The following is a 19,156-nucleotide window of genomic DNA, read 5'->3' as shown; positions in this document are numbered from 1 at the left end:
TACTGCATCCACTGTACCCGGTGCGGCTTCCTCTACATTGGGGAAACCAAGCGGAGGCTTGGGGACCGCTTTGCAGAACACCTCCGCTCAGTTCGCAAAAAACAACTGCACCTCCCAGTCGCAAACCATTTCCACTCCCCCTCCCATTCTCTTGATGACATGTCCATCATGGGCCTCCTGCACTGCCACAATGATGCCACCCGAAGGTTGCAGGAACAGCAACTCATATTCCGCCTGGGAACCCTGCAGCCATATGGTATCAATGTGGACTTCACCAGTTTCAAAATCTCCCCTTCCCCTACTGCATCCCTCAACCAGCCCAGTTCGTCCCCTCCCCCCACTGCACCACACAACCAGCCCAGCTCTTCCCCCCCACCCACTGCATCCCAAAACCAGTCCAACCTGTCTCTGCCTCCCTAACCGGTTCTTCCTCTCACCCATCCCTTCCTCCCACCCCAAGCCGCACCCCCCGCTACCTACTAACCTCATCCCACCTCCTTGGCCTGTCCGTCTTCCCTGGACTGACCTATCCCCTCCCTACCTCCCCACCTACACTCTCTCCACCTATCTTCTTTACTCTCCATCTTCGGTCCGCCTCCCCCTCTCTCCCTATTTATTCCAGTTCCCTCCCCCCATCCCCCTCTCTGATGAAGGGTCTAGGCCCGAAACGTCAGCTTTTGTGCTCCTGAGATGCTGCTTGGCCTGCTGTGTTCATCCAGCCTCACATTTTATTAGCCTTGCTATAAATTATGTTCACTGCTGAAGTGTGTACTCAATACCCACAGTGAAAGTAATGTGTAGTGATCACCTTCAGAGAAATGTTATTTTCATCAAGCAGGATGTCAGTTCTGGGAAATGAAATACTTCCTGCACCCAGTGTTAGGGTGATGCATTTCATAGCACATAATCCATTCGGGTTCAGTGTAGGATAATGCCTTCACCATCTGAACCAGCCGTGGTTCTCATTCCCAAATTGTCAATTTTGTGAACTGCCCTTAAATCACACCAGTGTCTATTTGTTTGTAAAGCAGCCTTGACTGCACTGAAACTGTCAGTTTGTGACAAATTCTGATGCTACTTTTTTTCAAAGTGCTGCGGATAGGAAATCAGGAGTTCCTTTCATTCCATGCAATCCCAGAATTGAAAGTTCTACATCACTCAGGGCTGGTATTGAAGCAAGTAGCCAAGGTGAAAGCAGTTAGCATCCATTCATCCACCTCATCCTTCTCAGCTCATCTTTACTGATGCATACTCTTGGTTTTGCATGTTAGAACCTAATAAATTGCAGGATCTAATATTTCATGGATACTGTGCATAGCGATATTTAAAACACATGTTCCACTGTCTATGTACTGCATCTGGCATTGTGCTCCAATAAATTTTAGCAAACCCAGTCTGTCTTCCTTCATGGACATAAAATTCTGCATAACCTTAACTTGCAACCTAGACTGAGCAACATTCACCAGATTATTAACAATTTAGACAAGCAAAACTGAAAATGCATTCTGAAACAACTTGATTCAAATACTCTGAGCTTCCCCGCATGCAACTTCCTAATAGTGAATGGGTACAGGCTGCAATTAATGGGGCAACCACCTATTGTGGTGCTGATAGCATGGTGAAGACACATCTTGATTAAGTCACTGACATCTTCCTCCAAGATTTCCCATGTCATGTTACATTTGGGTTAAGTGTGATGGGCGTTTCTTTGTAGCTGTTAAATGTCGGCATGTACCAGAGCAAAATGATGAGGCTAGAACCAAACAAACTGTCCACCTTTCATGCAGTATTCATGTGTTTGATTCCTTTAATTCCAGCTCTATGATCTGGAGGCTAGTTGCCAGTACAGAATGGGTTGGAAGGACTGTCATTATGAACTTTTTATTTCTTTGTTTTCATAATTTATTCTTGTAATTTTGTACTTTTGTACCTACAACGGTGATGGGTCTGTACTTTTTAATTCCCTTATTTTCCAAATCTTCTTTCCCCTAAGGACCGTACTTCCCTATAAGAAACTTACCTGGGTACTTTTGTATGCTAGATAGTGCCATTGTAGTGACTTGTAAACTTTTCACTGTACTGATGCGAGTACGTGTGACAATAAAGCTAATGCTAATTCTAACTTTTCCACAGTTTTTTTTCTGGGTAGCATAATATCTCTCTGCCTATATAATGTTTAATTTGCCCTTTTGAAGCAAATGACTTGGGGTAGGAGGTGAGGAGGGAAGTTTAATGAGGTTAAAAATGTTGTATAAATATAGTGTTAATATTTAACATCTTCTGAATTAAGAACATTGTTGCAAACCTTCAATTAACCTGGCAAGATTAGTTAACTGGGTCCAAAATAAGAGTTCAAGGTTGGAGGCACCGGATCTACACTTCCATTTAGTAGTATCCTCAGGTTATCCTTTTTCATCTGAGTTATAATGCGGAGGTCCAAACGAAACAGGGTATGTGTAGGACTTGGATCTGGAGAGCTTATGGGGTACATGCAGATGCAAGAACACTGCCTAGCCAATCATCTGTGCAAAGATTTCCTTCAGTAGTCCCCCACTTCAGTATTTGCACCTTCAAAATTTCAAGCATCTGGCTGAAGGATTTGTCTGTAAAAGCATATGTGTATGAGTCCCTTCGTAATGTAAAAAGATTTCACTTCAGCAAAAATCCAACACGAATTTCTTGCTCATAAAAAAAACACGCTCAAAGATTCGACATCCACACTAGATGTCACAGCACAAAATAATGTAATGACTTCAGGAAATATTTTGGCAAGCTGTCAGCAGAGAAGTATACATGAACAACCAAAGTTGAAAGTGATTGAGCATCTCAGTTAAACCCCAGACACGGAGCCTGTGATGTATTTCTAAACATCTTGGAATCAAGTACAGGCATCATTATGTGCAGTGCAGGCTTTTGCATGAGAGTGGAGGAGTGTGCTCATGAGAGAGCCTGAGTTTGTGCATGTAAGAGAAAAAGTGTGGGTGTACAAGAGTGACAGCAAGTATGTGGGACAGAAAGTACACGCAAGAGAGAGAGTGTATGCCAAGAGAAAGTGAGTGAGAGAGTGAGCATGTAAATCAGTCATAATACTGAGGACAACCGACTTCATGCACCAGTCAATTCATAAGAATTCAGAAAATGTTTTCTGATATTCCTCGTCGTCAATCTTGAAACATCACATCCATGAGAGCTGTTCCAAACCAAACAACATTTCTTATATTTACACAGACTTGCAATAATTGCCTGTAAATTGCCTACCCAAGTGTTGTCTTCTTGCCGATACTGCTTCCAATTTCTCTCAGTGTCACTGAACATTAGCACGTAACTCGTCACCCAATCCGAGCTCCCATACCGGCCCTGGCTTGCTACAGCAGTGATTTCTGTTCTCTCACCAAGGTCTATCTGTAACCATTGGTATTTGTCAGAATCTCTTGGGGACCATCCACCCGCTCCTTCAAGGGGAAAGAGATGAGAAAACAAAAATTACCAAATGACCGGGATACGAACATAACAACCTTCAGACTTTACATTTCTCAGCTTCTTGGTGAAGAGGTTTATGATTAATTTACAAATCCACGGGTTAGAAAACTGACAGGTCACCATTGAAGAACCAAAATCCAGGTTTAACCTTATGATTGGAGCAATTTATAATTGGGTTTAAATCTCAATGTGATTAATTTTATTCATAGAGCATCATGTTTGGAAAGACAGGCTGTTTTATGATGAGGACTTGTTAATTAAGAGTACTATTCATTCTCTAATGTGATTCATTAACATGAATTAGGAAATACTCCCAACATCAGTTCAAGTTCAAAACATTGAGCCAACAATTTCAGAATAGCTTATGCTATTCTTGGGAAGTTATTAAGGTTATTTCTTTAAAATTATTCATTTGTGTGGGCATCACAGGTTAGACCCGTATCTATTGTCCATCCCAAATTGCCCAGAGGGCAGTTGAGAGTCATCTACAATCACATGTAGACCAGACTAGGAAAACATAGCAGATTTGCTTCCCTAAGGAACGTTAACGAACCGTGTGTTTTTACATCAGACCAACTTATTTATTAATGTCATTGAACTCAAACTTAACCATCTGTCATGGTGGAATTTCAACGTATATCCCTTCAGTATTTGCCTGGGGCCTGGATTACCAGTTCAGAGACATTACAACCACACCACCCCTGCTTCCCCAGACTGGTATATTAATTCCCACCATCATTCTGTTCACCTCAAAAGATTTACACAAGATCATGCTTTCTCTATGTCAGGCAATGCCTTTCTAAACCAAAAAAAACTTTAGCCTCTAGGTATCTATTCATTGCCTTTTCATGGATCTGTTAAAATGCCTCTAAAGCATTGCTATTGTATCTGCTTTTCCCACCTACTCTGGTAGCACAATCCAGGCACTCACCATCCTCGGTGTAAATAAAAACTTGTCTCTCACATCCCCTTTATACATTCTCCCTTTTACCTTAAACATAGGTCATCTAGTAGCTGATATTTCTACACTGGGAAAAAGACTCCAACTATCCATTCCATCCACGCATTTCATAATTTTGTAAACTTCCATCAGGTCGCTCCTCAGCCTCTGTCAGTCAAGTGAAAACAAACCAATCACTCTGCATAGCCAATAACCACCAAAACAGGCAACATCCTGATAAACATTTTCTGTACCCTCTCCAAAGCTTCCACATCCTTCTGATCATGTGGCATCACAACTGTACACAATATTCCAAGTGTGGCCTAAAGTTTTAGACAGCTGCAACATGACTTACCAATTTTTAGATTCATTGCTCTGACCAATGAACACAAGCATGCCAAAAGCCTTCTTGACCACCTTATCCACTTGTTTCGCCACTTTCAAGGAACTGTGAATCTGTGCGCCAGACCATTTACTGTACACTTTCCACCTGCATGAGACCTTCCAAAATGCACGAGTCCAGATTAAAATCCATCTGCCATTTCTCAGCCCAAAGCTCCAAACTATTGATATCTTACTGTATCTTAAGGCAATCCTCCTCACTATCCTCAGGTCCCCCAAGCTTTGTGTCATCCACAAACTTACTAATCAGGCAAACTGCATCCTTTTCCCAATCATTTATCAATTACCAATAATGGGGGACACAGGACTGCTCCCTGAAGAACAGTACAGGTCATAGGAGACAGAGAGAAGTAGTGGAAGGTTGTTTTTCTGACTGGAGATCTAAGGTCAAGCCAGTTCTGTATCCATCTGACCAGCTCACCATGGATCCCATCTTACTTCACCTTCTACATCAGCCTACCATGAGGAACCTTGTCAAAGGCCTTGCTAAAGTCCACGTAGACAACATCTACTGCCCTGCCCTCTTCAATTATCTTTGTCACTTCCACAAAAAAATCATTAACACTAAGCTTGTTAAAAGTGATGGCACAGTGAAAAACAAGTTGTGAAGGTGTGATGTGGGTTTAGATAATGGGAACTGCAGATGCTGGAGAATCCAAGACAACAAACTGTGAAGCTGGATGAACACAGCAGGCCAAGCAGCATCTCAGGAGCACAAAAGCTGACGTTTCGGGCCTAGACCATTTATCAGAGAGGGGGATGGGGAGAGGGTTCAGAACCCTCTCCCCATCCCCCTCTGCGATGTGGGAATGTGTAAAGTGTATGCCCAGAATGATATTGGTAGAGAATGAATCGAGACTGTTCAGGCCATGCTGACACCATAACATCAGGGCAAAAACTGTTCCTCCTCTCACTCTCAATGAAATTATAAAGCAAGTGTGGAAAAAAGGCTCAGTCCTTGAGGAATTATGTTTTATTAATTTTTTGTTGGAGTCAGTTTGGACTTCAGCACCCAGTTTACCCTCTGGGCATGGTGTTAGTGTAATGTAGTTTCTGTTCTGTGGAGCCACTAAACTTGCAGCATGTGATACACTGTTAAAGGCAGATGGATAATGAGTTGGGGAGGGAAATAAGTGATATTGAAGGCAGCAAGGGATTGTTATTTAATATTGTGTTGGTGGTAGGGCAGGGGAAGGTAAATCACGAGCGAGCATGTAGTGCCACTTCGTGCACCTCGATGCCACAAGCTTTTCTGAATTCTTTGCAGGAGCGTGCATCAGGCTGTAACCTGTAAGGCATACATGATTCGGTTCTTGATATTATTAAAGAATTTAATCATACCACATTTTTATAGGTGATACAAACCTGACGTCCTCCAGTTATTTAACTCTAGCAATTACATGCAATGATGGGATAAATATTAATGACTGCCAATCAACCTCTCGCACTAAACATCGGCTGTTTTAAATGTGTTGGCCATTACCTCTCCAGCTTGTAAGATAACAAAGTGTGAAGCTGGATGAACACAGCAGGCCAAGCAGCATCTCAGGAACACAAAAGCTGACGTTTCGGGCCTAGACCCTTCAGCAGAGAGGGGGATGGGGAGAGGGTTCTGGAATAAATAGGGAGAGAGGGGGAGGCGGACCGAAGATGGAGAGTAAAGAAGATAGGTGGAGAGAGTATAGGTGGGGAGGTAGGGAGGGGATAGGTCAATCCAGGGAAGACGGACAGGTCAAGGAGGTGGGATGAGGTTAGTAGGTAGGAGATGGAGGTGCGGCTTGGGGTGGGAGGAAGGGATGGGTGAGAGGAAGAACAGGTTAGGGAGGCAGAGACAGGTTGGACTGGTTTTGGGATGCAGTGGGTGGAGGGGAAGAGCTGGGCTGGTTGTGTGGTGCAGTGGGGGGAGGGGACGAACTGGGCTGGTTTTGGGATGCGGTGGGGGAAGGGGAGATTTTGAAGCTGGTGAAGTCCCCAGCTTGTGTACTGTTTTAGCAAGTCATTCTCTGTGACTTTTCTTTGTCAATCCAGTCTTTACTTGTTTCTTGCACCTGATTTGACCTTGAAGTCTCCCCATTCAATTGCCTTTCTGCTCAGCCCTTCAGTTTCACAGTCACCATGAATGAAACTGGCCTTCTATTCCAGACTTATACAATAAATCAAATGTAAATTCTCGAGCTGTCATAGTGGGATTAGAATTCATCCCTCCACATTATCAATACAGGTCTCTCAATGCGCAATCCAGCAACATGACTGTGCTGCTATTGAACCTCTATGCTTGGTTGGTAAACTGTTCTTTTTTCTACTTTTCAATAATACAAGTTCACAGCAGATGGTTTCATAAACTACTGTGCATTTGCTTTGAAATAAGTTTCAGGCAATTGTTGTAAACATGACGTGGGGACAGAAAACTTGCTGGCAAATAAGATGTCAGTCTGAGAAGCTGATACAACAAAAAAGATCAAGCAGAAGCAGAAATTATATCAAAAAAGGATAAAAAAAGTTTCAGAGTTGGTAGGAAATGCAGAAGATTAGATTCCCTACAGTGTGGAAACAGACCCTTCGGCCCAACAAGTCACACTGCCCCTTCAAGCATCCCACACAGACCCATCCCCCTATAAGCCACACATCCCTGAACACAACAGGCAATTAAGCATGGCTGATCTTCCTAGCGTGCACATCTTTGGACTGTGGGAGGAAACTGGAGCACACCCACACAGACACAGGGAGATTGGGCGAACTCCACATAGACAGTCACCCGAGGCTGGAATTGAACCTGGGTCACAGGTGCTGTGAGGCTGTAGTGCTTAACCACTGAGCCACCGTGTCACCCTGAGCTGGAGAATCTGAGATCACGAGGTGTACAGCTGGATGAACACAGCAGGCCAAGCAGCATCAGAGGAGCAGGAAAGCTGATGTTTCAGACCTAGACCCTTCTTCAGAAATTTCCAGAATCTTGACCCAGCAACAGTGAAGGAATACAATATGTTTCCAAGTCAGGGTAGTGTGTGGCTTGAAGAGAAAGTTGCAGGTTATGGTGTTACCATGTATCTGCTGCCCTTGTCCTTCTCGATGTTACTAGTCATGGGTTTGGAAGATGCTGTCTGAGGACATCTGGTACATTTCTATAGGAAATCTTACAGAAGATAAACGTTGTTGCTACTGAGCATCTGTGGTGGAGGGAGGGGATGTTTGTGAATGTGGCACAAAATCAATTGGGCAGCTAAGCCCTGGATCGTGTCAAACTTGAGTGTTGTTGGAGCTGTACCCATCCAGACAACTGGGCAACACTACTTCATCCTCAGAGTCAGAGAGTTCTTACAGTACAGAAAAAGGCCCTCAAACCCTCGTATCTGTGCCAGTCATCAAACGTTCATCTTTCCTTAAAAATCCTTAAAAATCAGAGCTTTCTATGTGTGGAACTGCAGGAGATGGGTGAGATACTGGATGAGTATTTTGTGTCAGTATATAATGTAGAGAAGAATATGGAAGGTAGAAAACATGGAGAAATAAATAGTGATATCTTCAAAAGTGTCTAAACCACAGAGGAGGTGGTGCTGGATGTCTTAACACATATAAAATTCAATAAATCCCCAGGACCTGATTGGGTGTATCCCAGAATTTTGTGGAAAGCTAGGAAAGAGATTGCTGGGCCTTTCACTGAAGTACCTGTACCATCAATAGCTGTGGGTGGGGGGTGCTGAAAGACTGAAGGGTGGCTCATGTGGTGCCTCTATTTAAGGTAAAGGGTATGGAACTATAGGCTGGTGAGCCTGACGCCAGAGGTGGGTAAGTTGTTGGAGGCAATTCTAAAAGAACAAGATTTACACATATTTAGAAAGGCAAGGGGTGATTAGAAATAGTCAACATAGATTTTAACATAGAACATAGAACAATACAGCGCAGAACAGGCCCTTCGGTCCTCGATGTTGCACCAATCTGTGAACTAATCTAAGCCCCTCGCCCTACACTATCCCATCATCATCCATATGCTTGTCCAAGGACTGTTTAAATGCCCCTAATGTGGCTGAGTTAACTACATTGGCAGGCAGAGTGTTCCACGCCCTTACCACTCTCTGAGTTTGTGCCTTGGAAATCATGTCTCACTGACTTGATTGAATTTTTTGAAGAAGTGACAAAAAAGATTGATGAAGGCAGAGTGGTGGACATTGTTTTTATGAACTTCAGCAAGGTGTTCAACAAGGTTCCGTACGATGGACTGGTTAGCAGGCTTAGATCACACGGAATGCCGGGAGAGCTAGCCATGTGGACGCAAAATTGGCATGAAGGTAGGAGACGCGGGTGGTGGTGGGGGTTGCGTTTTGGACTGGAGGTCTGTAACCAGCAGTGTGCTCCAGGGTTGGTGCTGGGTCCACTGCATTTTGTCCTTTATATAACTTATTTGGATGTGAACACAGGAGGAATCTTTAGTAAGTTTGCAGACAACACCAAAATTAGTTGTGTAATGAACAGAGAAGAAGGTTATCTCAGAGTTCAACAGGACCTTGATCCGATGGGTTGATGGGCTGAGGAGTGGCAGGTGGAGTTTAATTTAGATAAATATGAGCTGCTGCATTTTGGAAAGGCAGATCAGGGCAGGACATATTCAGTTAATAGTAAGGTCCTGGGGAGTGTTGCCAAACAAAGAATCCTTGGGGTGCAAGTTAATAGTTCCTTGAAGGTAGAGTCACAGGTTGACAAGACAGTGAAGAAGGCACTTGGTATGCTTGCCTTTATTAGTCAGTGCGTTGAGTATAAGAGTTGGGGTGTCATGTTGCAGCTGTACAGGGCATTGGTGAGACCACTTTTAGAATACTGCATTCAGTTCTGGTCTCCCTGCTCCAGGAAAGATGTTGTTGAAAGGGTTCACAAAAGATTTCCAAGGATTGTGTCAGGGTCGGAGCTATCGGGAGAAACCGAATAGGCTGGGGCTGTTTTGCCTGGAGCATTGAAGGCTGAGGAGTGACATTATAGAGATTTATAAAGCCATGAGGGGCCTGGGTAGGGCAAACAGCCAAGGTCATTTTCAGAGGGTAGGGGAATCCAAAACTAAAGCACATAGGTTTCAGGTGAGGGGGAGAGATAAAGAAGGGACCAAAGGGGCAACTTTTTCATGCAGAGGGTGGTGTGTGTATGGAATGAACTGCCAGAGGAAGTGGTGGAGGCTGGAACAAATACAACATTTAAAAGGCAGATGGATGGGTACATGAATGGGAAGGGTTAGAGGGTTATGGGCCAAATGCTGGCAAATGGGACTAGATTAATTTAAGATATCTGGTCAGCATGGAAAAGGCAACAAAGTGTGGGGCTGGATGAACACAGCAGGCCAAGCAGCGCCTTAGGAGCACAAAAGCTGACATTTCGGGCCTAGACCCTTCATCAGAAAAGGGGGATGGGGAGAGGATTCTGAAATAAATAGGGAGACAGGGGAGGCGGACTGAAGATGGATAGAGGAGAAGATAGGTGGAGAGGAGAGTATGGGCAGGGAAGTAGGGAGGGGATAGGTCAGTCTGGGAAGGATGGACAGGTCAAGGGGGCAGGATGAGGTCAGTAGATAGGAAATGGAGATGCGGCTTGAGGTGGGAGGAAGGGATAAGTGAGAGGAAGAACAGGTTAGGGAGGCAGGGATAAGCTGGCTGGTTTTGGGATGCAGTGGGGGGGAGGGGAGATTTTGTTGGACTGAGGGCTGTGTTTCCATGTTGTACATCACTCTACCTCTATTCTAATTCTACTTTCTGGCACATGTCCTGTAACTGTGTGTGCAATGACATTTCAGATGTTCATCCAAAAAGCTCTTGAATGTCATCAGGGTTCCCATTTTAGCAGTGAGTTCCAGATACCCACAACCCTCTGGATGAAAGAAAGACTCACTTTAAACCTTACGCTCCTTACCTTAAAACTGGGCCCCTAGTTATTGGCTGGTCTACTGAGGAAAAGGATTTCTCATTACCTCGGCCCGTCAGAACTTTGTACACCACAATCAGATCTCGCTTCAGCTTCCTCTGCTTTTAGGACAACAATCCCAGCATGTCTAGTTTCTCTTCATAGCTGAATCTGGAGGATCTCCTCTGAACCTTCACCAAGGTAGTCACATCCTTCATATTGTATGGCAACCAGAGCCACATACAGGGTGCCAGCTGTGGTCTAAATAATATTATATACAATTTATCGTGACTTCCTTGCTCTTACATTCAAAACTTTGATTTACAAAGAATAGTGTCCCATGGGCTTTCACATCTACTTTATCTGTTGACAGGCACATCAGATCCCTCTGATCTCTTGGATCCTACCATTCAGTGAGTAATTTGTTCAAGCATTCCACAGCCCCCCTACCTGATTTCTGTATTGATAGTCATTCTCTAATCCTTATTTCAAACCTCAGCTATGTTTTCACCTTCACACAAAGATTGCCACTATGGTCCCTGTTCTATCCCTAATTATTCTCTGGCTCTTAATATACTTAGAAAACATCTATATTCTATAATGTTCATCACCCTTTATTAAATTCCATCCTCTCTTTGTCATCCTAATTTATGTGCCCCCTCCAGCACGTTCTATACTTCTCTCTATTGCATTCAATGTTTTGAGCTTTTGGTAATTACCATAAGCTTCCTTTACTTTCCCTTCTTCAACCCTGCACATCCCTTGAAACGCAGGGTTCTCCAGACTTCTTTATCCTGCCCTTCACTTCTATGGGAACATGTTTTCCCTGTACTCTCATGCTTACCTTTTTGAATGGCTCTCACTGCTGATGTAGATTTTCTGGTGAGTAGCTACTCCCAGACTATTGTGGTCAGGCCCTGTCTTACTTTATTGAAGTAATTGAGAACCATTATTTCCAGTCCATATTTTTTGTTAACCATAATTATCCTAAAGCTTACTGAATTATGGCTTGTAGATGGTGGACAGGTTTGGTCAGGGAGATCAAGAAATGAATTGGTTGCAAGACTCCTTGCTTACATTTAGCATATTCTATATCGTCACATGTACTCAAGTACAGGAGTACAGAGAAAAGTTTACATTGTTGCCATTTATGGCACCATCTAAGGTACAAACAAAATACCTTGGTACAAATCTTAGATATAATAAGAGGAATAAAAAGGAAAAGTAGATGCATTAACTTATACCATGAATCACTGTAAAGTAGAAATATAACAGTTAAAAGGACAGACATTACACTCAGATAAACAAATAACAAATAAATGTTACATCACAGGAGCTCAGCACAGGGTATTCCACATGTGGTCTAATCACCCATGCCAGACCCCAGTCTAACACTGTCCCCATTCCACTCCAAGCCTCCAGTCCAGTCCGCACCGGCTCTCAGCTCTTCCAAGGTAGGTGTTCTCTGGAACTCACTTCTCCACTTGACCTGCTCTTGTAGCCATACTGTGTACCCTTTACTTTTAGTATGTATATGACAGTTCCAGTTCGGTTTCTGGTCAATGGTAGTTCAGAACATTAATAGTGGGCATTTGTTGACGATATTGCAATTGAATGCCAAGAGATGATGACTAGATTCTCTCTTGTTGGAGGCAGATATTGCTTGACCCTTGTCAGCCCAAGCCTGGACATCATCTGTGTTTTGCTGCATTTGGAGATGGCTGTATTTGGAGATGACTGCATCAGAGGAGTCACAAATTGTACTGAACTCCGTGCAAAAAGCAGTGAACGCTGATTTTCCGATGGCGAGAAGGTCATTGATGAAGCAGCTGAAGCTGAATGGGCCAAGCATATTACCCTGAGAAACTCTTGCAGCAATGCCCTGGAGCTGAGATGACTGACCTCCAACAACCACAACCATCTCCCTTTGTGACTTTTCCAGCAAGCAAAGTGGTTTCCTCCAATTCACATTAACACTAGTTTTGTAAGACCCCTTGATGCCACACTCAGTTAAATGAGTCCCTGATGTCAATACTGGTCACTTCAGCTCTGGAATTCCACCCTATTGTCCACGCTTGAGCCACGACTGTAATTACGTCCGGAGCAGCATGGCCCTGTCTTTGACCATTGCCATCAATTTGCTGAGGATTGAGAGCTGACTGACAGGGCAGTAATTGGCCAGGTTAGGCTTGTTCTGTTTATTGTACAGGAAATATCACATTGTCAGTCAATGCTACGGTGTAGCAGATAGAGCCTGTTTGACTTGGGGTGCGGCAAGTTCTTGAAAATCAGTTTTCATTGTTATTCCTTAATGTCGTCAGGGTCCACAATCTTTACTGTATTCAGGGCCTGACGTAGAGTGAATCAAATTGTCTTATGACTGGATTGTGTGATAGTGGACACCTCGGGGAGAGCGCAAAATGAATCACCCTCTTCTAGATGAACTACTGGATAACTAGGTGCTTGTTTTTTAATGAAACAGTCTTGATGGGCTGACGGGCCTTTTTCTGGGTGGTTGACTTCTATGACTCTATTATTACAAATATGTCAACATCATGCTTTGTACTGAGGTGCTGGGCTCCCCTGTAATGGAGGATGGAGATATTTACGGAGCCTCCAGCTCCTCCCAGCTCTTTAATTTTCCACTATAATTCACAACTGTGAATATGGCAGGTCTGCAGGGCTTAGATCCGACCTGTTATCTGTGGAATTGGAGACCTGTAGAATCTTTCATGCCAATTTGCAGTGACCAGTCAACATTACCAGAGAGAGGATATGCTGTCGCATGAACGAGATCAAGGAGCACAGGAGCTGTTGCTTAAAATGAAATCTGAAGTGAGTACGGCAGAAACACAGTAGAAATGCTGAACTTTAGATCTGAATTGTCTGATTGTGCAAGGTGTGATATTTAATTAAATATGAAATTTATAGTCTTGATCTTTTTCTAACTCATTGACACTGTCTCAACTCAGCCTAATGCATTGCCACAGCTGACCGACACTAACCACAGCTGCCACCTTCTCGCCTGCCGGGGCTAAGCCCAGTTAACGGTCAACACCCTGCACAATAAACATCACCATCACCCAACCCTCATTCCAGAACTTCACCTCCCGCTCCAAGATAAAGTTTCTTCCAATACCACTTTGGCCAATTAATTCTGTACCCCCTAGTTCTCCATTTTTATTTCCTCACCCCGCATATGTGGGAACATTCTTGCCCTAATTGCTCAGTCCAGACTCCTCCTGATTTTGAATATCTCCAGCAGAACTTCTGCCAGCCTTCTCCTCTTAAAAAGGAAACATCTCCAATTCATTTTCATAAGAGAATGTCTTCATTCTAGGAAGCTTTCTCAAAAGTCTGCTTGTACTTTCTCCAAGAAGGTTCACATCCATTCTCAAGTGTGGCACTCAGGGCCGGATACAAAAATGCACTAATTTCAGAACAGCACTCCTTGCTCTTGTATACTTGGCCATTATCATTACCTGTATGACATATTTAACACACTCTCAACCAGTCCTGCAATCTGTAAAATTTTCTACACATTTATACACAGGGCCCTTTACTCCTGTATTCCCTTTAGCTTTGAATCCTTTATTGTATTTTGTCTCTGAAATAACTCCCCAGAGGCTGGTATCCCGACACCAAGTCACCCTGTATTTATAAGTGAAGAGTCTTTGGCACTGATCCAGTTCTCTCAGAGCCAGCTCTCAGAGTGAACAGAACCTCTGAAAGCCCTGTTTATATCTGTCAGCCAGGGCTCCCTGACTGGGGCTGTTAAGCTGGTCCAGTCAGGAAACACATACTTCTGAGGTCCAACTGGCTGACCTCATTTCAATCATTACAGTCTCTCTGTGCTATTCCTACTGAACTGAATCACATCGCATTTCCACGTTTCTGTGCATCGAATTTCATCTGTCACCAGTACTGTTATTCCATTGATGTGCTAATGGCCTTTTTAAATGTAAAGACCATACCTTTTAAGTTTTCTTTATTTTGAATTGTGAATGAAGGTAAAAGGACCAATTTAAAACCAAGAGTTGTGGAAGGAGTTCCTGCACTTTTAAAACAGGTTTCAGGAAGTAGTCTTGTTCAAACAGCTTCTTCGAAGCTAGTGAGGGAGAGATAAGAATTTATAGTAACAGGAGGTACATGCAGAGTATTGCCAGTAGGAGATCTGTATAATAAAAACAGGAAATATTGGGGAAATCTCAGCACATCTGGCAGCACCTTCGAAGAAATAAAAGAGTCAACTTTGAGTCCATTAAGATTCTTCTTCAAAACACAGACCTCTTCAGCTTCAACAGATTGATGATTGTTTGGCAAAATTGTGACTAGTTGTAGATTTTGGACATCATCAGCCTGGCAACAACTTTCTGATTGGCCCTCGGACAGGTGAGCAGCTTGGCTGTTTGTAATGAAGGGAAAGAAGCCTCAGAACTACTTAAGAAGCTGGTTCTATCTCTCTGCAGTGAAAGTAACGGAAGCCTGAAGAATGCTAATTATTTTCTCCCACCAGTGACTTTAAGCTGCTGCTTTTAATCAGCAAGTCAAAGACTGTATAATTAGTGAGCCAGCTGTTCTATGCCTCCTATGCAAAAGTGAGAGTATCCAGAAAGAAGATCAGAGATGATCTCGGTAAGCAAAATAAAACATCAAATCCCATGAACTGATGCTACTGAACTGCGTTCCCCAGCTCATTTTCCCTCCAGCCATAACACCATATCTTTGTATGTCACGAAGAAACAGTAGGATTTCTGAAGGAGGGTCTGGACCTGAAACATCAGCTTTCCCGCTCCTCTGATGCTGCCTGGCCTATTGTGTTCATCCAATTCCACATCTTGTCATCTTTAGGTGTTTTACCAGGGAATGAGTTATAACTTGATATTGTTAATACAAAGTTTTATTTTAACTGTTGTTAGTGTTTACTTGTAACTTTTTACACATCACTGTGTACACCTGTGGCTGGATCAACATTTCTTGCCCATCCCGAGGTGCCCTTGAGAAGTCAGTGAGCTGCCTCCTCAAACCACTGACATCCACCTGCTGAAGGTTGACCCACATTGCTATTAGGGAGGGAATTCCAGGATTTTGATCCAGTGACATTGAAGGAATGACGACAAATTTCGACATTACGATGGTGAGAGGTTTTGAGTCGAATTTGCGGCTAGCGCTGTTCCCATGTCTTTGTTGCCAATGTCCTTTAGAATAAAAGTGGTTGTGAAGATAGGAAGTGCTGTATTCCAAACCAAAATGAATTTCTGAAGTGCATCCTGTCAATAATAAACACTGCCCCTCCAGAGTGCTGGTAGTGGAGGAAGTGGATGCTTGTGGGTGCGGTGCGAATCAAGTGGGCTACTTTGTCCTGGATGTTGTTAAGTTTCTTGAATGTTGTTGGAGCTTCATTCATTTACGCAAGTGGGGAGTATTCCATCACACTCTTGGCTTTGCCTTGTAGGCAGTGTGCAGGCTTTCAGAGTCAGGAACTGAGTAAATTGCTCCAGGAATCTAGATTTGTAATCACTGTATTTACATGTTGAGGTCAGTTCAGTTTCTGAATCGTGGGTCTTGTTAAATGCGAGGACTTGCAGATTGTTTTCTGTTAACACAAGGCATTTTGGGAACTTTCAGGAATTTGATTAAATCTTTAACTTTAGTGGTCACCCTGGGAGTAGTGAGGATTGAATATCAGTGTGTTTCCCAAGTGGGTCTTAACAATCGTCTCATTTCACAATCGGTCAGAGTTTTCTATTATCTGCAATTTTTCAAATTGCATCCTCTATAACAAGATCTAAGTTATATTATACTGTAATAGATATCAGGAAATGCAAGGCTCCCACAATTGGCCCTTGAGGATTTCTATTTCAGACCTTTCCCTACCCTGAAAAACATGCATTAGCTATCACTGTTTGGTGCCTAAGTTGATATTTTCCATTGGCTGATGTTCAAGGCAAATATCATCCGCACAGGAATTAATGAAGACATAGATTTATGCATCTTTTCATCACCCTCTCAGAATTTCCCAAAATCCTGTTTTTACCACAGACCTTACACCGCCAATCCCATAAGTCTGCACACTTACCACTGTTTAAAGCTTGAGCAAAGATCTGTGGCTTGGGTTGTGGGTGAGGTTGTGGGCTTGTTCGCTGAACTGGCTTGCTTTCATTCAGATATTTCATCACCATGCTAGGTGACATCATCAGTGGAGTCTCCGATGAAGCAATGTTGTTCCACTCCACTTGGAGTTTACACTATCTGGTCTGTTATGATGGGTAGTGTCATTTCCAGTTTTGTTCTGTATGGGTTTGTATATTTGGGGTTCAACTCTGTATGTTTGTTGATTGCCTTACGGGTTGAGAACCATGCCTCTAGGAATTCTCATGCGTGTCTATGTTTGGCTTGGACTACTATAATTACACTGTCCCAGATAAACTGATAACCTTCATTGTCGAAGTGTACTGATATTAAGGAAAGTTCGTTGTGCCATTTTGCTGCTAGCTGATATTCACTTTCACTGTCCGAGCTTCCTGTGAAGAGGAAGAGAGATATGCATCATATGTGCTTTTCCACAGCACCCCAAAGTGCTTTACATAAATGAGGTACCTTTGTAAATATAGCCAGCACTGGGGTGGTCAGTTAGCTCAGTAGGCTGGTAGATGATTTGCAATGTTAAGTATTACAAAATGAGTGGGTTCAATTCGTGCTCCAGTTGAGGTTACCATGAACTGCTCTCCCCTCGCCTGAAGCTCTCAGACTAAATCACCACTAGTCATCTCTCTCTCTCTCTCTCTTATGACAGAGCAGCCCTTAACTCTGGTAGGATTATGGCAACTTGAAGCTTGCTATAATACAGGGGCTGTTCTGAAATAAAAGGATCTCTGGAACTGAAATGTTGACTCTGCTTTCTCCTCACAGAGGCTGTCAAACCTGCTGAGTTTTTCCAGATACTTCTGTTCTTGTCACAACACTTTTAGCCTTTGTTCCTACAACAATCCCTCCACACTGGGCATCATCCTAGTAAACATTCTCCAAATTGCTTCCAATGAATTTTTTTTTCCTGTAATAAAAAGGGACCAAAACTGTTCACAGTACTCAAAGCGTGGTTCTCCCTAGCACTTTGTACAGTTGCAGTCAGACTTTTTTACTCTTATATTCCAATGCCCTTGGGAAAAAGGGCCTATATTCCAGTAGCATTCCCGATTATGTGCTGCACCTGCGTGCAAGCTTTTCGTTTGGTGCACAAGTCCCTTTCAAAGCCCTTTGTGTTGCAACTTTCTGCCAATTGTTTTCCATTTCAATAACACTGTTCTCTGAGAATGAAATGTAAAACTATTTCTACTTCAAATTTTAACATAATCTTGAAATCCACATTAAATCAGGATATACAAAATACATTATAAAAATTATACTTACAATTCCAGGACAAATTCATATTTTTTTTGTGACCTTTCTCAGCCTCTCGGAGACTCTTGTTCAGGCCTCACCTCTAAGGTTTATGGCATAGGTAGGTTTTCTGGTTTGATCACGTTATACACAGTTTTGGATAAAGTGATTGTACACCATTTTTTGAAAACGTGTCGTGCACCACTAAAAATGAGTTTCTGTTCATCATGTGTGAATAAATTAATTGAATGACCAAAATAAAATTGTTTCAAAGGTAGGCATAGTAAGCATTTTTTGTCAAGGTTTCACTGTTTAAAGGTCATTTACACCTCCCTGGGCTGTTTGCAAGTTATTTGCAAGCTTGTTTTTGGCAAAGATTCCGACTTAAATATGTTTTTAGAAATATTTTCAGTATTGATTTCATTTCGGTTAAGCACTTCAATTTCTGCATTAATTTGTTGATATGCTGCACACAATGCCTTACAGCATGTTGCAGCTTCAGGATTTCCCAAATTGTGTTGCAACCTGTGAAGTTGTGTATTGCTATAAAAAAGGCACATGGTGAAACTAATTGTTTCTGCTACATAGCATCAACACACGTGTTGGTTGCATCACTTGAATATTGCAATTTAGTTAATTTCAGTGCCAGTGCGCCACTAGATATTTTGGATATGCAATCTAGCTGTCATTATATCAACCAGCATGACCCCTCAGCTGTTCACAACAGGCAAGGTACTGACTGTATATACTCTTGAAAAACATCAGAACAAAATGTCCAACATCAGATGTGATCATGCTATTACTATATTCATTTTTTATTCTCTTTACTTAGTCACAGGATGAGGGTGTTGCTGGTTAGGCAGCATTTGCTGCCTGTGTCTAACTGCAGTGGGTCTTGAGTCACATGTAGGCTAGACCCAGGTAAGGACGGCAGTTCCCTTCCCTAAAGGCCATTAATGAAGCAGATGGGTTTTTCCAGCAGATTCATGGTCACCTTTAGAGTCTTAACTTCAGACATTTATTGAATTCAAATTCCACCATCTGCCATGGCAGCACTTGAACCCAGGTCCCCGG

General features: G+C 42.9%; 1 protein-coding gene across 3 annotated transcripts in view; it reads right to left on the bottom strand.

Moving 5' to 3' along the window:
- Positions 1-19,156, bottom strand: part of LOC125453929 (contactin-associated protein-like 5) — a 1,220,935-nt gene that overhangs the window by 1,054,257 nt on the left and 147,522 nt on the right. For 2 of the 3 annotated variants that reach the window (XM_048534087.2, XM_048534089.2), the window contains exon 3: positions 3,259-3,452. The exons of the other annotated variant lie outside the window; for it this stretch is intronic. In XM_048534087.2, coding sequence (XP_048390044.1) covers positions 3,259-3,452 — 194 coding nt within the window. The remainder of the gene's footprint in view (positions 1-3,258; positions 3,453-19,156) is intronic. 3 annotated transcript variants of the gene reach the window in all.

This window comes from Stegostoma tigrinum, chromosome 7 (assembly GCF_030684315.1).
Source record: "Stegostoma tigrinum isolate sSteTig4 chromosome 7, sSteTig4.hap1, whole genome shotgun sequence".
NCBI lineage: Eukaryota > Metazoa > Chordata > Chondrichthyes > Orectolobiformes > Stegostomatidae > Stegostoma > Stegostoma tigrinum.
The sequence above is the reverse complement of the archived record's forward strand: the minus strand, read 5'-3'. Positions and strand labels throughout refer to the sequence as shown.